The sequence below is a fragment of the Anser anser genome (assembly GCF_964211835.1).
Source record: "Anser anser genome assembly, chromosome: 4".
Classification (NCBI taxonomy): Eukaryota; Metazoa; Chordata; class Aves; order Anseriformes; family Anatidae; genus Anser; species Anser anser.
In genome coordinates this window covers 1,669,907-1,693,858 of record NC_139724.1, presented here as the reverse complement: position 1 = coordinate 1,693,858, position 23,952 = coordinate 1,669,907, and the positions used below count along the sequence as shown (strand labels likewise).

The window sequence follows — 23,952 nt, the reverse complement described above, 5'->3', positions numbered from 1 at the left end:
CTACCCTTTACCCCACCATCTATTAACAGTGTAGTCTTCAGAAATTTAATAAATGGGGAGGCAGAAAGATTGTTTCCTCCTTCAAACTTCAGCTCTAAGGCTCATTTGCAAACATAAAAAACACTCCAAATTCTCACAAACTAATCACAGTTTTACCTTAAAATGTCCTGGTCTGACGTATTCATCTGTGGATTAATTAGAGGTTTAAAAGAGCTACACAGACACCATACTTCTGTCTAAAATAAAGACTTCTTCCTAGCTGTTTTTCCTTTGTGGTTCAAGAAACCACCTGTTAAAGTCGTAACAAAATATAATTAGACTACAACTGCAGCTAGTTGCATGTTACCTGCTCTATTTGCAAATCCTTGAAACTTCTATTTTGTCCAATTAGCAGTTTGGATTGTTTTTCCCTTCTAGCAGCAAGAAGGGAAGAAATTCACTTTTAAGAACTTAATATCTCATTAGTCTTTCTACTGAATATGCTGCTTAGCCATCACTAGGTTGCTAGTTACTAAACTTCCCCTTAGTAAGCCAGTTGCTTGCTAGGTCACATATTATTTTTCCCTGTACCTAATAGCTGGTACTGAGATCAGATGTATGCACACCATTGTACTGATACTGTAGATGGCTACATTTAATAGTTAATGACTTGAAAGCTGACTGTAAATTAGTCCAATATTATATTCACATTCTCCCTGAGGAAATGTAGAATACTTATGAAACACTGCTTTTAAGTTTCTTGCTTCAGTCACTGAAACATCTATTCATTTTAAAGAATCTATTAAAGTTCCTGCAATTTCACATTTCACTTCATGACTATATTCAAACAAAATGAATTATTTTAGTGTTGAAGCATTTTAACAGGAATGTTTAAAGTATAAAAATTATCCTGAATAGCACTTAAACATCATGATACTTAATACTAAAACAAGCGTTGCCTTTTCCTTGTAGCAGAAAAGCAAAGACAGAGGAATGACCATAGGATGTATTACTTCTTCACAATCTCCATGATAATATATTAAATACTTAGATGTCTGGATAGTTTCCACTTGACCACATACCTATCGAAACATATACGTATTTTTTGAAAAAAAAAAAAAGTATATTATATACTTTATCAGTCTCATATTAATGACACAGAAAGTAGATATCACTTGGCACAAGAATGCACTGGATAAAAACAAAACCAGTTGTCATACCTGTCTTGGTTTTAACTGGGAACAATTTTCATGCTCTGTCATAGTGCCTTAAGGCTATAACATTATTAAAAACAGATGACAACTTGAATCCTTCAGTGTTTGTTTGTTTCAAGTAAGGAAACACCTCTTGTAAATTGATGTTTTAGTAGCAAAAAGACAAAATTTGGTTTCTGTCACACTGTACTATGAAGAATGCACATTCTTTTCAAAGCACCTTGGCTGTTGAAAATGCAAGGTCAGCTTAACCACAAAATAGCATATGATACATCTGGGAAGCATTAGTTAACTGCAGGTTAGTTTAACTGTCAGACAGGATACTAGGTAAAATGATGATTATTTCAAAACAGCATGTCAGCTAAGTGTTCTGGAAGGGCAGAGGGCTATTATATAAAGCACCAAGCTTGATCAGAAAGTGCAACCAAAGGATGGTTGAAGGAAGTTCTCTTTGTGACAAAATAAAAAGCTATGGTCTCAGAGAGAAAAGAATGCTCTTACACAGTCAAACTTCAGAGATGTGTACATCATAACAAGAAGTGAAATTAAGACTTTTTTTTTGTTTGTGTGTTTTCTTGCAGGCTGCTGGTGGTTGACTGCTCAACAGCTGATTGTTTTGGAAGGATCTTTCCTCTGCAATCCTTTGCCATGGCTCTCGCAATGAACTTTATCCTGTTCGTAAGTCTTAAATATTAAATTACACCAATATTTAAACACCTATATTCTTTACTACAAGAGCCTACTACATAAAAAATATCAAAAATCTATATTAAAAGGAAAATAACAGCTCAAACAAAATTGTATAACTGGAAGCTCACTTAATACCTCACTACTTTGACTTTATTCTATTGCCTGCAATTCTGCTATTTGTGTCAAAAGCAAGCAAGAATTAGATATACGCATTCTGATCTTAATTTATAATTCATTTATATTTTTATAGTTTATAGAATTTATAGTTCATTCTAGTGCTTAAATTTACCACTGCGATTTTTTAAGGTACATGCATTTAATGCTTTTTGCAGGTAAAATCACATGAAAAGTCAAAACAAGTCACTTTCAGAATAGGCCTAGATGTCAAAACATATAGTATAATTTCTGAAAGGTAACAGGTCCAGTTCTAAAATGATGTATTTTCTAAGAACTAGATAAAAATAACAAACATCTACAAAGAAAGCAAGTCCAATAAAGCTCAACAGCATTTTATTTTTACATGGATGAGTAACTGAACAGTGTAAATGAAAGGCAATTGGCTGACAGCAACCTGGCTCCGCTTCAAATAATAAGTATTTGTAACTATGTCAACACAAGAAGCTGTACAAGATGGAAAGTTGGATAAAGCAGTAAAAGTGTTTGCTTGTCACATGAGTGGTACCAGAACTGGCAACTGCATCTCAAGAGCTAGACTGTGGATAGTCTTCAAACCCCCTAACAGGCACAACTGGAGGGCAGGCAAGTAGAATGACAGTGATGCTGTCACTGATGGCCTTTTCCTGGCCTAGATGCCAGGAAAACAGGATGATCTGAAAACAGGAAATGCAAAGCTGGTTACAAATGTCTATGTCAAAGAACTTTATTGCAGCTATTTTTTTTTTTAAGTTCTAATCCAGCACTTGAGAACAATATTCATGTGGAGAACTTTTGCCTGCATAATACGCTCATGGGTTGGTATCTTCTAATGCACTGTTTTTCAAGGGAACACTTTTATTCTAGTACGTTATGAACAAGATCTTCCTGCATCAGAACCACCAAAAAAAAAAAAAGAAATTAAAGCAAAAGAAGTAAAACTCATTGCACATGAGAATGGAATGACAGGTCAGTTGGCAAAATACAGTCTCCCACAAACAACAGTATGAAATCACTCAGAAATCTGTGTGGTAGAGCTAGATTTGTTTTCTACACAGCGGTAGGAAATAAGGAAGAATTTTTTGGTGTTGTATTTTTAAAAAACATGAAACCAACTCTATATTTCTTAGCACTTCAGACTTCTCTTAGTTGAATAAGAAAGGTATGCAGATTAATGAAGAAAAACTGAAATGAAGATTTCGGTTATAATCTGAAGATAATGTGTTAAGGCTCTTACTCATTATGGGCTAAAATATAGCTTAAGAAAAATATGCCATGGTTATGACGAAGAAAGAAAGAAAAGCAAACAATTCAATATTGAAAACACCAAAGGAGCAGAATGATAAACCAGGTCAGTGATGAAATTACGCAATAACTTCAACCAATTTTAACTAATACTCTGTCATCTACTTTAAAAATATAACCATTACAAAAAGAGTTACATTTCATTGTTGTTGCTCAAAACTTTTGGTCAGAAAATTATGGTCTAAATTACAACTTAATAACCTATTTTTGGTATTAGTTGTGGTGAATATACATGCTTCATTTAAACAATTATGTCATTAAATGCTTGGATTTAGGATTTTCGTAGTCCATCTGCCATCCAGTGGCTTTATGGTTGGAAATCTCTTGCTATAGCGAATGCGGTAGCTGATCTCATTTACATGCAAGCTAGCCATCATTTAATTCCCAATATAATGTATAAAAAGAAATCCTATTTCAGTACTATCCCAAATGCACATGACAGCACAAATAAAATGCTTTCAGCTTTAAGGTGTCCATTACAATTAATTAACCATAAAGTCCTTGGCATAAACTGTTAAAAAGCCCTTCCGTTTGAATAAATGAAACTCCATCAAAATTATGCAGGTACCTGAACTGACTGCAAATGAAACCAATACTCATTGGCATTTTTTACAAACAAAGACTTTTCTCTATAAAGTTGTTTGACACAGGATTTTACTGCCTTGAATTTCTAGTACAACAGGTAGCATAATGTTTTTACTAGCGGATAAGGATATGAATCCATGTTTTATGATAGTTCAAGAGATAAGGCCAGTAACAGGAGCTAGGATGAATATTTTATGTCAATTTTATGTCTTTACAAAATCAGTAATGCTATTTCACAAACGTTCAAAAAAGTTTGTTCAGAGTCAATTACAATGTCCATAAATCAAGTAATAGCAAGAAAATCCTACCTTCTCAGAACTATCAATAATACATAAGCAGAAACAGCATCCAAATAGACTATACGCTACAAATATTTAAGTGGTAGGGATGAACTCCACTAGTGGTAAGAGTATCTGGTCTGAAAAACCTTCCAAAAAAACTAAAACTTCTTTTCTTTAGTTAAAAGGTTACTAAGTTTACAAAAGCTCAAAACTTTCTAATGAGTTCCTTCTCCCTTCAGGACTGGAACACCATAAAAGAAAGGCAGCATTTCACCATATGAATTCTGCATTAAACGTAATCTTCTTGACACCTCATTTGTCAAGGTTAATATTTGCCTTTCATTGTCCATAAAAAAAAAAATCTGCTTATTATAGATACTAAAGTTAACTGGTATTTTATAGGAGAGTCAGCATTTGCTGCATTATGAGCTCTGCATTGTAGATATTTTAAACTGTATCCTTCCTCTAGGTGAAATTATTTCTTTAACCCTGGTTATTCTAGGTGTCTATTTTGGGATGGACCTATAGGAAAATAATTGCACGAAACTGTCATTAAAATACAAATGAAAGAAAAGTCAGCAGAACTACTATACTCAGATTCCTTCACACTTGTTTCACACCCTTTCAAATATCAGCACTTAACACTTGTATTGATTTTATAACAAATGTATATGAGATGTAGAAAGTGCAGACTTTATTTGCTCTGCCATGTTCATTACTGCTTTTCTTGCCTACATGAGTTGCAGTGTCCCAATAAGCATACCACTCCACTACCATTCATCTTTCTTTCTGTAAGTTTCATTTTCAGTGTAAGCATTGCCCAGCTTCTCTTAAAGCACTAACTGTAGCTAGTTCGGTGTATTATAAAAGAATGAAACCAATGATTTAATTTTCTCTAGAATGCATTACTTGAAAGAGAGCAGGTTCTGGAACACAAAACATTTACTGAAGCAACACTAAAACACACTGCCTGTCCCTTCACCCTCAGCCTTCATAAAGTTCAATGGATTAAAGTAATAGTATGAAATTATTTTGTCTAACTGATGATGGTAGTGGGTTAGACTTAAATAAAAGACTAAACTAGTGGTCAAATCTTCCTAGAATATCAAACACACAGATTTACTACTTGTTGAGGTAGAAGTAGTAATAACTGAAGAAGTTATTTATATACAGACAGCATCTTGTATTACGGTATGCTAAACCATCAGCAAAACTGTTAGTAATAAGGAGGACAGCAATGGTATTTCAGTGTCATTATAAACACGTCAGAATATCAAAGGCGATAATTTGTGCATTCATACTTTGTCTCTAACCTCATCCAGATAAATGCCATTGATAAGGTGCTTATATCCCCTTCGAGAAAGAAACTCGCATACTACATACTAAGATAGGTTACAACATACTAAGATATGTTAGTTTCTTGAAAATTATTTCACGTAATGTGTTTAATACTACTAAAACTAACATTTGCCAGAAGACAGCTAATATTAGGTGTCAGACAGAACATCTGAACTTATTCTCAACTATTCTGCTGGAGAGACATCTACCTATTTGTCTAGCAGGTCATCTCAGAACCCACTGCAAACTGACAAGAGACTGTGAGCTCACACTGACATAGGCAGTACATTTTAAAGTCATTTTAAGAGCTAAAATATTGTATTTTGGACAGCATATTAAATTGAAAGAAACTGATAGCTGTGCGTTGTATGCAAAAAAAATACGTTAGTACTGCCCGAAAAAAATATGCTAGTATACTTTGAAGAGTTACAATAAAAATAATAATAATAATAAACACTCTGCGGCTGCTGTTATATGAACAGCTGCAAATTTTCCACGAAGGCTGAGGCTGTTCCAAGAGACTGAAGAGATGAAAACAAGATTTCCTGAGTTAATAGTAGCTACTCATTTAATCTAGGTGTCAAAACCATTCAGAGTCTGCTGATGAAAATCACGTCCCAGAAAGCCAGGCCACGCCACGTGCCAAGACACATACTTGTCTGGGCTTTGTATAGCTAACTACCAAATTGCTTAGTATTACAGCCAAGGAAGGGATTTGACACTACTCACTAAGTTTTTTGTAAGGATGTGACTGCAGCTTTTTCATTAACATTGTCACCATTTCAGCAATACTCTATATCTTTGCAGGGAGATGGGCTGAAGAGAGGAAGAAATAGGTGTACTCAATGCTTTAGGTTTATTTTGAAAAGTTAAAAAGTTTCAAACTTCTGTTGCCCATTCAAGCACTTCACCATTCCAGTTATAGATTTAACTGCTTTCTATACATACATGTGTCTGTCAGTTCTAAATTATGTGCCTTGGATAAAGGTAGCAGTGTACTTGCATAAAAATGTACTTTAAGTCATATTATTTTATCTCTATCCTTTACCTGGGTTTTGAATAGCCTTCAACACTGTAGTTTAGATCACAGGCTAATCGGACTTCAGGGAGAACAGAGGAAAGAAAACATTCCAGCCTTTTGATAATAACTTTCTCAAATGCTTGACATTTCAAAGTGCTTTTCCTCCCTCTTCAGAGGGAGCAATCCCCTGCTACCTTTCTTGTAACAGCAGGACAGTCTAAATATGTACCACAAAACATAGCAGATGGTAACACAAGCTGTTCTGTTACTACTGTGCACCACCAGTGATACTGGTTGTTCTACTGCTTACATATTTGGGGTTACTGGCCAGGGTGCCTCGAAAGAAGTCAAGTGCTACTACAGTGAGTGCTGAAACACTGTGTAAAAACCTTACAAAAACCACAAACTAGAGTTAGATCAGACAAGAAGACACCAGCTCTAAGACCAGCAAAAGATCTACAGTAAAAACTGCTTTATTGCCAGCCATTATAATACTCTATGGCTGAACTGAAATTTATTACATCTAGCATAAACTATTATCCACATTTTGTGCTTGTATATAGTACCTCAATGAGTAAGAATGCTTTGCAAATTAAAGACTAAAGCAATTATCCTGAATTAATATAGAACTTGGGTAGCTTGTTACAGAGAAGGATGTTTCTCATCGTGGGGTAGACTTATGTGATAAGGCTGATAATTAACAAAAGCAGAGAAAAAAGGAGGGTTGAGAATGAAGTAAGTTGGAGCAACTTCAAGTTAAACAATCTTTCTTTTTCTTATTTGCCATTACATTTAAGATGTATCAAGAGGCTGTTAGGAAAAACAAACAAACAAAAACTTAGGTGAAAAATAGAAAAAAATATACCAGCACTGACTGGACAATTGGAATTCTCTGAGAGAGATCAGGACCACCAGCCTGGTGGATCTGGCTATTCAGAAATTAAATTTGCCTCAATCCCAAAACCAAAGTCCCAGAAGTTCAACTTTCCTAATTGTTCTCATTGTCTAGCTAATAGAAACCCTTGGCTTTACTAAGGAAATGTTGAATTAGGCAACTAAAATATGTCTGGTTAAGAGAAAACAAAAGAACATGTGATTCTTACCACTTCCCTCTGATGTTCACTCTCAGGCAGGCTAACCCCACACTAAAGAGCAGCACTGCTGAAACTGTCATGCATATCCTCAAAAGGAAGAAATACCACAACATCCCTATTCTATTCTCCAGTTTCCTCCACTGCCAAGTACACTGTGCCTCTTCAAGCACTGTCACACAGATGGCACACCTCATTTAAACAACAAAGTGTCTAGAAGGAAGGGTATGCTTCCTCAACAGGCTGCAAAAATGGGCTGACAGGAACCTCGTGCAGTTCAATAAAAAGAAGTGCAAAGTCCTGCACCTGGGAAAGGACAACCCCAGACACCAGGACATGTTGTGGGCCACCTCCAAGAACAGGACATGTGAGGAGGTATCTCAGGAAGCACGTAGGGTGAGTGGATCCCAAGCATAACCTCAGTCCTTAGCCTAGGGACAAAATCTGAACAAATCTAATGGGGAAAAAGAATGCTTTAATTCCCATATTAATGATAAGGCCCAAAGATATTGAAAACCTGCCATTGGCAAATTCTGTGACAATATTTGTCATAGAATTCCTTTCAGTATACCTGTAGTCTGTCTCAGGCTAGTACTAGCACTGGTGTTTGTAAAGAACAGCCAGAGTTGAACTTATTGTATAAAGCAGACAGCCAAGAAAGTGAACAGGCCTCAGGAGGTTTCTAACAAAGACCATTTATGTTCACAGGCAAATCAGTTATAAACTTCAAAGAAAGAGAAACCAAACCTCACCAACAGCGTATCAGTCCTCTTGCTTCTTATGTGAACGAGGCTTGCAGACAAAAACAAAGTGCAGCTAGCTGTCAAATTAAAGAGAGACTACTTAAAGAAAATGACTTGGAAGTAAGGATAGATTAGTCTATAAGCCTTTGAAAATTTCTATTCAGCAACTCTCTAACCCACAAACTAAAAATAAGAATTAAAAAAATATCCTGAGTTTTAACTTTGATCTTTTAGAAAAATCTCACTGTAGGAGAAGGCAGCCAAATTAGCTTTAAAGGTCTGGTTGATTAAAGGTTCAGCCAAAGGTAATGCTTGTATTTAATTCTGCAGAAGATACCTCCTATCAGCAGGAGCTAGATGCCCATTTCCAGTCTACCGCAAACAATATCTCAAAATTTATGACACTTTAGTACAATTGTAAAGGCATAAGTCTTTATATAGTGAGGTGTAATATGAAATTACTTTCTAAATCAAGACATCACCATACGTGGCTTTGACTTAAACTGCATTGCTGAAAATGCAGGCACCATGCTAGCATATATGAGGAAATGCAGAAAGAAAAATATGTGGCTCTTAGAAAAAAAAAATGAAATTAACACATTTCATGAAGCCTCTGAAAAATAAACCCATAGACTAGAAGGGTAGTTTTTCTGATTACAATCAGTCATGGAGAGTATTACTGTAAATGAAACATCTTCTTCCTTCAGAAGCCATTCTTCTCCTGAGATAAGCATTGTATCACTTCTGACCCGTTACTCCCTGATCAGACTTGTCTCCAACTGTGAGAGGTGATGACAATAAATATATAGCAATGAATACAGAAGGCATTATAAAATATTAAAAACTTCAAAGTTTCATTTTTAAAAGGCTAGCAAAAACAAAGGACAATCAAACGGTGATACAGCAGAAATCTATATATGTGTAAAACACTGCTTTGTTTTTTGTAATAAAATTAGTTGACTAAAAAAAACTACTTTAGTTGAATACTATCAATTCTGATGCACATATCAGCAACTTAATAATAAGCAAATACTGGGGGAGAGGCATGAGCATAAACCCAAAGGATACAAAGGATATTAGGTATGCCTTCTCTGTCTGAATAAAATACAAAAAACACTGTTGCAGAAGTATCAGCATGCTAACTTTTCCCTTCCCACAAATAATCAGTTAAAAATGACCTGCATAAGATGACAAAAACAGTCTCATCTGTAGGTCCCAGAACTGTATCAAGAAGGCATCTTTCTGCACACCAGGGTTCCTAAACTGAGGGCAGATGGACCCAGACTGCCACGACAAAGCACCACAAATCTAATCCCGCAGTCTGTAGCCAGAAATGCTGCTGAGTGTAGCAGGAAGGGAGTGGGGGGACAGCATTGGCCACCTTTGGTCTGACGTGTTCTCGTGTCTCCGGCATTACCACCAACCCACCTGCCAGAGAAAAATAATCCCACCAAAATGTTTCCATCTTCTGCGATGCCTTGTACCTCACACTGTTTTCAGGGACTGGTGGTACATCACAAGGGATTGATGCTGGCACCAATCACTACCCTGTGGTGCCCTGATCGGGGCCCAAAATGAAAGCTACAGCAAGAAAGAGGAACATGCAAAGCTGTGAGAATTGTAATTTCTCTCAATGAATTAAGAAAAAAAATAAAGGAGGAAAATTCTCCTGAATAAAAACAATTCAAAGAATAAACTAGCCAACTGCAGAGTTAACCATTACAATTCATAGTGTTACTCTGTACTTACAAAAATCTGATGTGCATTATTAATATGACCTTTGTGCTATTACTTCCCACCCCAAAGGATATTTCCGTAATATACATTTTTCCTGTGAAGATCTGTGCCACTCAGAATTTTTACTTTTCAAAACAAACAATCAAAAAAATCCACACTGAGGAATAACTGATTATATACATCATTATGACAAGATTAGCTTGAATATATTAAATATTATAAAAAAAAAAGTGAAAACTCTTGAAACACTTCTAACAGACTGGTAATGACCAGTCTCTTACTTCTCTTCAGTTCAGCCAGACGTTGAAAACCGTGTGAAGTTATTTAACACCAAAATAAATTCTCAATGTCAACATAAGAACTCTTGTTTCTTCACAGGTCAAATTTGTGCACTGCAGACTCTGAAATGTACTGGGTTCCAGTGCCAGGAACAACCAATTGAGAGTAATACCATTTATATTCCTCAACTATCTCCTGATTTCAGTTCCCAGTATTTAGACTGAACATATTTCTGCGGTCTACTATACAACATATGTTCCAAAATCCAAACTGATGAAAAATAATAAAGTTCTATGGCAAAAATACTTAAAATACTAGTTGCTAGTCTTATTTAGTGCTGTGCAATGAAGTAAAGCAGTTGTGCAAAGGTACCATGTGTTCCAAAGCATGGACACAGTTCAGCATTTTTACATCACTGCTCCAAAACATGTAAAGTATTACACAATAAATGAGATGATAAAAAATGAGTCCCTTTCATTTCTACCCTGCTGAAGTCCTTTTAGGATTTTTATTTTATTTTTTTTCCCTAGATGGGAGAAGTATATTTTGAACATGATACAGGTTCTGTATTAAACTTCTAGAGTTGGATAGAAAGCTTTATCTTTCGTTAAATTATATTATCTGGTCAAGGAAGAAACCTAGAAACATTGCTGACAACTTACAAACAGTTCAAAATGGTTAGTTCAAATGCTAAAATATCAAACAAAATGCCAAAATCAACAGTGATTTTAAATTGTGTTAGGTATCATCTTTCTATTATAAGCAGTGATGACAAGCTTTAATGGTCCACAGCACTGTGGTGGTTCTCTGCTGAAACTGAGTTTTGCTCTACTATGCAAAGACTTACCAGTCTCCCACAACTTTTTGTCTAAATACAGTCAATCAACACTTTGAAAAATATTCATCTATGCTTTTACTTTCTGCCATTTTCAGCAACTACTTTTTTTAGTTGCTTTTTCATAGAGAAAGTAACAGTGCACAGTTATAAACATGCAGAGATTCTAAACTAAGTAGAATTCACTACTAAAATTCTATTCAAGCGAATGATACTCTTCAAGTTACTTTAATAGAGCTTGCAAGCTAACTTATTTCCAGATAAAAATTGTTGCAGTGAAACTGATTAAAATGTATTACATTATTTATAGTTCAAAGTTATCTTTGCTTCAGGCAAGGTATTTGTCCCTTTTATCAGGATTAATTATTTTTACCAAGTATTTAAAAAAAAAAAGTATGCCGCTCTCAATTTTAATTCAATCCATTACACCTGTAAATCTGTTTTGGAGAGATTTGCAAGGATTTATTTCATAAAAGATGAGCATAATATATATTTCAATAGGAGACAGGATGGGTGGTCGGAAAGATATGGAGAGATGATCCATGTGTATCAGTCTTCTAACAGAAGAATTTAGTATTAGAAGAGAGAAGAAACACACACTGGCTAGAATTTAAGGCTTTTTTTTAATCCATCTACTCTTTCCATACACCTGAAAAGATACTGAAGCACATCACAAGCTTTTCTTTAAGAGCACATATTATCACTGGCCACCAGTGCACACAGATGTGTGCTTTGTCAACAATTAGCGAAATTCACAGTAGTGCAGTTCCTTCAGGAAAGCAACCTTGGTATTGGTTTCCTCAATTTAAACAAAATTAAATTGATATACCAAAAAATGAAAGTCTTACAGATATTCATAGAAATTCTATATTTTGATGAAATACTGAAAAAAATGCAAAACTTAAAATTCTCAGTTTTTCACATAACATGTAAAATTATGCTCTTACTATTTATTTTTTTTTTCTAAAATCAATCAAAACGTACAGGTACTTTATATTTCCCTGTGCTGCAACATTTGTATGTTAAGTCTACTATAAAGGATATATCAATATATTTTCAATAAGTTCCTACATTCTCTGATTTTTTAAATTTTTTTTTTTTTTACCCTAAAGGAAAAAAAAATCCTCTCTTTCAAGCACAAATGAAGTCCCAGATAACTAAAAAGCAGCCAGTCTAGTACTTTTCAGAAACCTTTCTAAAAACACCATCAGAAGAAATGCTTTTCATCCCAAGTATTCTGAATAAATTGATTCAGTTTCACAACCTAACTGCCTTGGCATCATTTGGAATAAATAGATCCATCTTTGGCTTCATAAGATTCATGGTAACAAATTCCTGTGCATCGTTGGAGAGGATAGGTGACTTCAGTTTTATTAGCTGTAAGCTAGAAATTGCTCTTCAAAGTTGCCACTGTTCATTGTTTATTTTGCACATCATACACTTAGAGTTTTAGCTGAGAAATAAAAGTAAGTGTTGTGGTGCACAGCATTCTCAGGTGAAGTGCAGAAGCAAAGTAGGTTTGACATGGCCTTCTTGCTTATTTTGTTGTCTTGGTGCAGGCTAGGCATTTCCACTGTTTTCCATCTCCTTGCCATACATTTTTGCTTTATGCTGCAGCATTTGTTTACACTTGAATGACACATCAAACACACTAAAAGCTCTGTCATGTTTTATCAATGTTTTCCAGCTCGTGTCCTGCTTGCACACTGACAAGCTTGACAAACGCATTTTTGTTAAATAGGAAATTAATTAGATTCCCAAAATTTCATCAAATTTCTGCAGATGTTTGTATTCTGGATTACCCTTGAGGGACATTTGCACATAAAGCAACAGAAAGTATTTTTCTCTCAAGACTCAACTTGTGCTGTTTAGCAGGTAATAAACAAAAAGAATATCTACTGATTATTTTTGAATCCTACCACTCAGAAAATATTCTAACATGTCCTGTTCCTTGGGCAATGATTTTAGACATGATTCAAATACAATAATGAGGTTAAGAAAAAAGAGTCATTGTTCTCCCTTTTCAATAAACAATTCTCTTTGGTCATTGGTATCTGAGGAATATAACTCTGACTGAAAACATTACTCTGGAAAATTTTGGATTTTCAGAGAATGAAAATTAAGGTTTGGTCCATCTCTCAAAAACAGTATCTTGGTAACTCAGAGCAGCTACTGTTCTATTATTTGTGCTGTTACTACCTTTCATACATGGAACCTGTAAAGGATTTCGTGCATCATACTGCAGAATATAGCCTTCATGAGATGTGACGTATTCACCACTGTGTAGAATGAACTGTTGAAGGTGCCATGAGCTATTACTAGCATGAAATCCCTATTATTTTCTAGGAAACTGTTTTATTTTCCCATAATTTAGATACTTAGTTTTTCAAGATTTTTTACAGGTTCCTGTGAAAAACAAAAACTTTTTTCCAAAGCTTAACTACAAATTGTTTAACTAGAAACAGAATGGTCCACCAGAATTGACATGGCAGATGACTCCAACTGTGATTTTTTCCCTAAATATTTCTCTTACTTCAATATCTGATTATTTCTACAAAAAATACATTGACAAAAAAAAATGAGATATCAAGAAGTAACTCTGATATTGCCAATTTGTCAATATCATCTGTAAAAACATGGTTTTCTTATAAATTTCAGGATAGAATAAGCAAATACTGATGATTTTATATTGGCCATAACTTGAAAAAGTACAGTTTGGCAGGATTTCCCTACAGAGGTTTAGATTTGTGTACTCTCCTTTCAAGATCACCTTCTCTAGCTGAAGCTAGAGAAAAATCATTGAAGCAGAAGTCCATGTGTTGAATAACATTGTAGCAAGAGGAATATCAAAATCATATGTTAACATATAGATAAAAATATTCCCCTTCAAATATCTTTGTTAAATCCCAGAGCTCTATTATATCTAAATTTTCATCTGTTTATGACATTATATTTTATCCCTGCAAAATAAATAAATAAATAAATAAAATATACACAGGTATCAGAAATTCAGCATTCCAGATAAAGTCCCAAAAGATAAAATCAATATAAAACATCCTGCTGTGAATTCCTATGACAAATAACCTAAAGAACAGGGGCCTGCATTTATTTAAACAGACTAATGAATTTCAAGTAATACACATGAAAAAAATATATATACTATAAGACTCAAATTAAGATGAAGGGATTTTAATTGGTTGTATCTGACAATTTTTTCCAATAAGAAAGTCATCTTTAGCTCTAAGTAATGTTGTCAATGCATCCTGAAAGTTAAAACTGAAAACAGTCAGAGAATTCAACAATCAAGAGCCATGCTTTTCCAGTAACCTTTTCACTGATGGCAAAAATAAGAGAAAAATGACACCATGCTTCTTCTTGCATTAATAAGGATAAAATATAGCTGGGATTAGCATCTGAGAAGCTAAGGCACATGTACCAAAATGTTTGATGTAAGTAATGCCTTACCAATTACTGTTTAACTAGAGTTCTCAAAATAATGAGAACTCAATCTGACATTTAAAGGAAAGAACAAGAACACTTGTCTACTTAATTATCCTAAGCCCAAAAGCACTTCAGTCCTATACTACTTCTTTCATTACAGCATTACATAAGCAGTGTTAGAAAAGGAGGAATACCTGGTCTTACACTTCAGCAATTCTACTTTCTAAAAAGCTCTTCACACCCTCTCAGCAGCAAAATAATGCACTACCACAGTTTAGAGGTCCACTGCTTTGACATACTAATAAACATTTAGGGTTTTCTGTGTTTTTCTTTTCCCTGACACTATGCCTCAGGATAAATATAGGCTGATAGTACCACTTGTTGCTACAGATTTCATAATACCTCACTGGAATACACTGTTAGGCCTCCTTCCTTAATTACAACAATAATCCCAGAGAGAAAAACATTGTTGTCATAAGGCCAAGACTTCAATTTTCTACCTTGGGAGAAAAATCATGTTAAGTATTTGATTCTACAAGTCTTCCTACCCTATACAGTGGTATGGAGGAATTCTACTTTTATGAATTGTTTTTTACACAGAAACCAGTAACAGCATAAAAGAAAACTATATCCAGCAGAAAACAGGGACTTGACGTTTATGAATACTTTCAGAGATTACTTTACCTACCATAAGTTTGACAATATGCACCAGCTTTGTGTAAAATGTGACAAATTTGTTTCAATGTGTTCTTGAAGTATTTGGTGTTTTTTGTTTATTTGTTTCTAAACAGTATTACACCTTTCATGCTTCTGTAGAGTTAAATAAATAATAATATTTTACTATTTAATATATCTTTTGGCATCTTAGTACACAGATGACTGGGACTGTTCCTTGTTCTGACCGATGAGTTTATCTCCACTACAAGAAGAAGCATCAGTGACAGCGTTCCCCTAAAACCCTCTGCTGGCAAAATAAAAGGTAAGGACACTCCAACCTATTTTATTCACACATCATAAAGGACAATGGAAGCCATCCCACAAAAAAGCCAGTCATCTTTCTGCAACAACCTCAGGGTTTCTTTTTTTTAATCTTATTTTTGGAGAGAGAAGTTTAGTAAGAACACATTCTATAACAAAAGGAACCAACAGTTCAGATATACTGTATATTCGTTCTTGACAATACTCAAAAAAACATCCTCAACAACCTTATATAGTTAGACCCACTCAGAGTGGGAGGTTAGTCTTGCTGACCTCCATATTTCCATCCAGCCTAAATTACTCTATGATTATAGAAGACATAATTAATATTATTGTTGGCAGAGGCTCTGCTCAGACATTGATCATTCTCAAGTACGCTGTAATATTGAGAGAAGTCTTACTGCTGATTTGCTGAGCATTATTTATTTATTTCCAGGCCAAAGTACGGTATAATCACTGTTAGAAAGAGAAGTACTAGTATCATTTCTGCTGAATTTGGTACCTGATGTTGGAAATTCACTTGAACCAGAAGTCGTAGAGGTAGGACCAAAATTAAATTTACTCGCTCCCCATACTAAGAGTATACCTTCCTCAAATTTCCAATTTATAGCACTGGAAAGAGGGAACTCGGGAGAATATACTTCTATCCTACTTACTGAGCAGAATACTTTTTGTCAAAGCAAAATTGTGTACATTTTACTACCAAGATGCTCTAAACAAATTTCTTAACTGAAATGAAAAGCTGAGTTAGCAAAGACTCTTGTAGACTGAAATACATAAATGAGCATTTGAAAAGGGGGAGGGGGAGGTGCATATTATTTCATGGGTAATTTTGATTCCAACAAGTGGTCATCTATATCCCACCTTGTCAAGTTGGAGCACAGCTAATTTCAGAATTTCATAGACTGTATAAATACCAAAAAAAAAGTAGTATATCCTGTGCTGTTGTCATGATGATAGCTTTCTCAGTGCTGTTCACTATAAGCAAATGGAATAACTCAGATGTTTAAGAGTTCAACGCTGTTACATAAAGCTGCACATTGGAATAGAATGCCTTGTTGACAAGGCTTCAGTTGTTCATGTATTTCATTCATTCTCAGATTTCATCTAAAATCTGCAGGTCATTTGGCATTAAGTAAGCCAACAAAACAAATGAATACACCTATTTTAAATGTTGTTGTATCTTGGGAAAGAAACGTGATTATAAGAAATGAAGAAATCAAATTATGAGACAAATGTTATGAGTTTATCCCTAATTAGTTCAGCCAAAAGAAAAAAAAATAAAAAATAAAAATTCAGAAGAAACACTTTCTTGTTAACAAGTGTGTATATATATATATATATATTCAATATATTCAGTATTTTTTCAGTAAGCAAAACCAGGCTGACCACAAAAAAGAAAAAAAACAACTTACAACACAACTCTGGGATCTAGTGCAGGAGAAAGCTTTTCTGCAGTAATTTCAAAAAAAATAAAGGATCTTGAGCTTATCTGTTAATTATTCATGTTTCTGCTTTCATTTTCAACTACTCTGGAGCTGCTGATGCTGGCACTCTCTACTAGGTTTAAGTATCCTTTCAGCTCAACTCTGCCAAATTAAACTGTCACTTTCTATTAAAAAATCTATAGAAGGAGGTTTTTAATCTTCTGATTTATACTTTGTAATAGGAAGTCAAAGTTTAAATTAGGATGGTATCAGCTTATGAATTAAAGCCTGAGCGGTGCACTGACAACCACCAGTGAAGAAAAACTTCCTGGCTTGCATCAAAGTGAACAGCAGAGCAGTTTGATTTTCTATCTGCTTAAAAGTTTTATTTTACAAAGACTTGATTTGGTCTTGTGCTCTTATTTAAACTAGTATTGCCTATACATCAGAAGATAACGCTTGTCATCAAGTATCTGAACTGTGTCCGAGTGTTTATTGACCTTCTACACCTGCAATCTGTCTGCCTTTCAGTGTATTAGCCAGGTATAGTTCAGCTGAATTAGTATTCCCTTATGTGAGCCACTCCTTTCTGAACTTTCACAGGGAGCTAAGGGAAAGCACATTTCACTGTGCTGAAAATTAAATTGAACCAAGTTTATTAATGAAACATTTTTAAAATATAATTTTATCTCCTTTTTTGTAAATTAAATTCTTAAAAGGAAAATAGGATATATTAACAGTGCTATTTCCCTTTAACACCATCTTTCCTTGACACTTTTTTCCTCCTAAGCATTTCTAGTATTTCTTCTCCACTGCTAGTACTATTTTCCATGACTATGTTCTTGCCCTTCTTTTCCTCCACCTCTCTACCTCTGCCCTTCTGATCCTTACTTTTCCATTTGCTGATAGTTATATCCTTTATTTCCTGCTCAGGCGCAACCACAATTTACTTTCTGCTCTCCATTGGCATCAACGCTGCAAAGCCAGTTCCCTCTACAAGGAAGCATAAACTCTGTATAAAGGACTGAATATCCTCAGAAGGACAACATGTAACCGAACCCATTTGCTCAGTTCAGTCAGAGAATGAGATCATTATCCATCAGCTGATTTTACTGCTCCTACAGCAAAACAACATGTGGCTAAGCACTTGCTGAGAGGAGGATTTGGATGACCAAATCTCAATTAAAACAGTAGAATGGAATGAAAACAGAAATATATACCTATAGGAGGAAAATTCACAAACAATTTGATCATTTTCATGTATTATTTTGAAAACTTTGAAATGGGATTCCCAATAAAAGCTTAAATTCCAAGGCTTCCATTTCAGCTCTCAGGCATACCTTCTTATTTACAACAAACATGCTCTCAAAATGCTTGTCCGACTAGTTTAGTTTTTCCACACTTACTTAGTCTTAAATATGTGCTTTCTACTTGTATTTGGTGCAATATTTTCCTCAGTGCCCATTAAAAGTCCAATTCAAGATCATTAGCAGAGCTTTTTAGTATAACAGTAATTTAAACAAACATTTCTTGAATTGGGAAAGTAGTATTTAAAAATATAAAATGAACCTCCAGGGTTTGGGTTTTCTTTTTCTCAAGTTCTATACTTAATCTTGTTTACAGTAAAAGTTTAACTTCTCTGCTCCCACGCTGAGAAATGAAACATTCTTTTGCAACTGATAGACATATATTATGATATATACTACACTGATTATGTATAGCTATGCATAAGATGAGAAGTTTTTGCATACTGAATGAAAAAGACATCTCATGGGACAACAGGGCAATTAAGTTTCTAAACTGATTTACCAACCAAAGTAGTTTTGCAGTGTTTGGAAAAAAATATTTGAATTTCACAGTTCCCCAAAACTAAACGTAAAAGCCTTTCAAAGAGCTTAAAAAACAGTTGTTTCTCCTAGCAGGATTAACATAAAGCCTTTGGCTGTATCTTCTCAGATAGCCGATACGTGGATTTTACCCTGTACATATCTATAAAGATTGATCTGTATTTGGAAGTACACTTAGGTTGTCTTTTTGTACACATTAAGTCATTATCTTATATGTCTTTTATAAGTTACACCTGCAAAACAGGATTTGGAAAGTTATCGCTATTCATATAGAAGTTTACGTAAGCCCTAGAGTGTCTCTTTCTATTTAGAGCCACAAAATATGGAGAACTTCAAACATGAACATGGTGGTTTTTTTTTTTTTTCTTTAATATATATGTATATATGCAATCCATGAACTTCAGGTGAAGGAATATCACAGAAAACTAAGACTACCATGTATGGTCACAGTCAGTTCACCCTACATTACTATTTGTTACAAACACACTTCCTTACTACAATAAGAAACAGTGGCTAGCAGAAAAACTTCTACGACACCCTGCAAAACAGTTTGGATAGGATACGTGACATCCATTCAGGAGGTCAGATTGTTAGTAGACTGAAATTAAGACATACTTTACAAAAGAAAAAAAAAAAGTCAATCCTAAAGGGCAAATACAGTCCTAAGTCAAAAGAAAAAGCTTTTGCAATATAAACATCAAAATCCAGAAAATTTGAGATCTGTATTAGCAGTCTCTAAGGGTGATTGGATGGGGTGACACACAATGTAGAATCTACTTATTTGCCAGTATACGTAAAGAGGTAGATAGCATTCTACAAAACAGAAATACGTATATAAACCAGTCTCAATCTCACCAATCCAGTCTAGAGCAGCATAATACTAAAAAACAATAGCAATGATCCAGGGGACAGGACACTCGATTCTAGAAACTGAACTGACAGTGTCATGGATGATACATATACCACTCTCTCTCCTTAGATTCAAGGTTCCATGTGGCATTGGACATCCATTTACTGCATTGTCTCCCAAGGGGCTACAGTTCGCAGCTTTCATTATTATTCCATTTGCAGCTTTCTATATTAATTTGTTGGTATAGGCTTTACTAGTCACATAACCGCTTCCATCAGACTCTGGCTCCCACCACTAATATTAACTCAGTGACAGCTGTGTAACAGCATAACGAAGTTCATCAACTTCTTTGCTGTCCAACTCATATCAGACTAATCTAGTCTATTTAAACTGAGCAGATGTAGTCAGGTTTTATTATTCTGGGTGATATGTTTACGTATGCTACACCAGTGACAAAACTAACTATTCAGACATTCACTTATATAAATTTATAACTAAATGCACACAAATACATCATCATCCATCAGCAATGGCTGTTTGGAATTTAAGTGCAAATGACACTGGCAAAGAGAGTATTATCCACATGGTACCCCTAACAGACAAAGGCAGATGCAAAATGGTAGAACGGTAACTGGGAGATAAAGTAATAATCAGACTCTACTAATCTTCTGAGAGATCTTTGCTATTGAAATCCACCAAAATTAGTGATTTTAGGGGTGGACCTTCTTACAAGTCTTTTGCCCTATTAATATCACCCGCACAGACAAAAATAATAGTCCTGCTAAAACCTACACAAAAGTGACAGCACATTTGATAAATTTATCCCTGCACATGTAAAGCAGAATGATCACTTAAAAGAGTAACTTTCTAAAAATAAGATTGTGATCTTCTCTAAAAAGAATTTCAGACAAACTTCCATGATACTATACAAGCAAGTAACAGAAAGAACCCCAAGAAGGGAGTGAACAAGACTTATTTGAAAGAACTGTGAAGCTAGAACAATCTATTTCATGCTTGGCAGGAAATAGGATTATTTATTTTCTCTATTTACACTAAGATTATTGTTCTGAGGTAGACCTGAAGAAAATTTGGCCACAAGATGTACTTCAGACAGGAAAAGTGACCTCAATACGGGAGAAAGAGAATTTATTGTTATTACTATTACACAGTGGCTCATAAAATAATTATTTACTGCAATCACTAGGACTGTCACCATTAAGTCATGTCTCATGAATTTTGAGATCACTTTTAAATAAGTTTAAACTGTCTGTAAGAATAATCTTGTTATGACATCTTCATCTTGTCACTTGAAAATTTACTCCCATGCTTCCTTTACCACAGGGATCCCTAGTTCACTCCTACTAGTTGATAGATGTTAGACCCTCGGCCTGGCCCAGCATGTAATGATATGCTGGGCCAGAAGTTTTTCACTGGAGCTAATGATGACAGCTGTGTCTCAGCCAGAATTGTGTCTCTTTAAAATGGCTGCAAAGACCAAGCAAAAAAATGAGTTCATTGAGGAGAAAACACAAGCTGACTGTAATAGAGTTAGTACAGAATGCTAGGAGGCTGGGAGGTTTCAAGAGGATAACTGAACTGGTTAAAAAGTCTCATCTACACAAAGATTTTAAAAATGACTACTGAAAAAGCCATTTTACAGCATGGTGTCCAAAATATTGCCAATTATATTCTTTCATGGTTTCTAAGACTGAATCCCTGCATAATTTGAAGAATAAATGTACACTAAAAGTTAAAGTAAAAATATGTTTATATATATATATATTTTCATAATGTTCCAATTTAATTCAGGCTTTAGCAGCTGGAAGATTGCTGAATAGATATTCAGCCATAAAGTAAGCAATGACAACCTCTCATACACATGGTATTTTTAAGATCAATACAGAAAGAATCCATCTTGTCTTTGCACCATTTAGATCTTATGCACAGAATGGGAAGTCCTCCGAGTAAACTGAGCAAAGTCATAATGCAATGATCTTCTCCAAATCTTTAGAGTCAAAGAGTTCCTGCAGAAGGCAACACCAAAAGACTCCTCCTGTTGAATAAAAAGGAAGCCTTAAAAAAAAAATAAAAATTATAGCTGCATACAATTTGAATACCAGTTCTTTAAATTTGCTCTAAAAGCAATTCAAACCTCTATTGCAAAAGAAGGGGTCCGAACATCCCTTCTTAAATTGCAAGGCACCCACAAACTGATGTAAAAATTGAAACACTATAATTTTTGAAAGAATCTACTTATTTATAAATTAGATCTCATATACATTTTGTATTTTGTATATTTATTCTCATTAAAAAACTAAAATACCTATCTGAAGTTATACTTTATTCAAAAAGAATTGCCACCTTAGAAAATACCATTAAATTACTTTAAAGAAAACAGACAGATTTCAAAACTAAATAAACCAAATTCCCCAGGACTTGCTGAAAACATGTTTCTTGCAATACTCCAAACAGCTCATTTCTTCTTACTTCAGCCTATAAGGAATTATACGTCTGGAAGGAACTCAGACAGTATTTCAGGATTTGTAACACAGAAGTGATCTCCCCCACAGAAAAATGCTAAATCATGTAAAAAAAAGATACCAGCATCCAAGAACGTTTTTATCACAGCAAGTTTCTCAGGACTAGGGTCCTGAGACAGGTCACAGACACTCCAGGAAATCAAATACCGATGGCACTTTTGCTATGGAACTTATCTGTAGCATTGCAATTGAGGCTCAATCTGCTCCTTGTCCTGAGAGTAGTACTCTTATTCCAGATGATAGCCCTGCACATGACTGCCTTCCATTTTTCCATATAACAACTCTCACTTCTCATGCAACTTCAAACCATCTTGCCTATTCATGGGTGCATGGCCATGTGCCTGTATAGGGGTTTATGCACGTGTGCATAAAGTGGTTTCTGTTTTCTGAAAATCTTGACAACTCACACAGTACAAAAAACTTATCATTTCCTACCTGTCTTTCTGTAAAAGCAGAACTCCCTCACTGCTCTCCACATATATTTGTTAAATATGGAATATTTAGAAATTCCTTCCACACAAACCAAAGCTCCCTTTCCAGTCTCATCTCATTACCAGAACTATAGTGCTAATTTGTGTACTCTCTATTGGCTACACAAAGCAAGTTTCATAAAAATACTACCAACATTTTTTTTAGTGATAAGAGCCAGAAGACCATCTGCTTGGATAGTAACTCTCTTGGAGTGATCGATTTTAGGCTGATGACCTCTGTGTTGGTCCCTAGTGACCCCCAAGAAGTGGCCATTCATTACTGTCACCAAAGGAGCACCAGCATTCTCAGGTAGCGGACTCCTGTTGCCTCCATCTCATGTTTCTACTTCAGTATGAACATCTCTCCTGTGTGCGAGAGTATGAGCACTCACACAGCAGGCATAAAAGTCCAGTGCTCATGCTGCATCTCTCCAGAACAGGGGAGCGTACATCTTTCAGCTGAGCTCAGGTTTGTTAGTTACGTGTGTTTGCAATGTAATTAACACATCAGGCATCTAACATGTAGTCTTGTCCCTCTCTGTGAATTTTTCAGAAAGTTTGCTTATTAGTAGAAATCATAAGCAATAAGAATATAAGAGACTATAAATACAGCCAACCCTGGTCAAAACAGAAGCTCATTTCATCAGTCTTCTACCAGTGTTAAAATAAGTTTCTGTAAAAAAATACAAGGGCATGGCAAGCATGCAGTGAAATTTCTCCAGAGTATTTTCCCAACTGCTAGTAATTCATGACCTAGAGATGCTTAAGCCAAACATGCCATTTTACATTTAACAGCCTTCAAATGACTTCTCTTGGAATGTCTCATTACATTTTGAACCCATACAAATTCTTGGCATGCTCAAAATCCTGTTGCAACGAATTACACAGAATAACTACAGTGTGTGAAGAAGTATCCCTTTTACTTCAAACTTATGACCTGCTGCTTTATTTGAGCTTCTAGTAATCAATTTACTGTTTTAGTTATTTCATAACCCTTTTCTCCCTCTCTTCCCCTGCCCAGTTCTTGCTTTTCCAACCTGAAGAGATTGTCTGAAGCAGCGGCTCTTCACATGCAAGCCGCTCCATACTTCTGATGTTCATCTCTAAGATCTTAGACCTGCCTTTTGACAACCTGTCATGGCCGTACT

General features: G+C 35.1%; 1 protein-coding gene across 17 annotated transcripts in view; it reads right to left on the bottom strand.

Annotated features, from left to right (window-relative positions):
- The window catches only part of LOC310899691 (uncharacterized protein), a 67,129-nt gene that overhangs the window by 6,255 nt on the left and 36,922 nt on the right, over positions 1 to 23,952 (bottom strand). For 10 of the 17 annotated variants that reach the window (XR_014584531.1, XR_014584532.1, XR_014584533.1 and 7 more), the window contains one exon: positions 19,159 to 21,847. The exons of 4 other annotated variants lie outside the window; for them this stretch is intronic. Coding sequence is in view for 5 of the 13 variants with exons in the window: in XM_083836423.1 (XP_083692549.1) it covers positions 21,725 to 21,847 (123 nt within the window). In the remaining 8 variants the exon portion in view is untranslated. Of the gene's footprint in view, positions 1 to 2,308; positions 2,714 to 8,409; positions 8,478 to 19,158; positions 21,868 to 23,952 lie in introns of those variants that run through there. 3 more of the 17 variants (XR_014584526.1, XR_014584527.1, XR_014584528.1) reach the window with 3 other exon arrangements.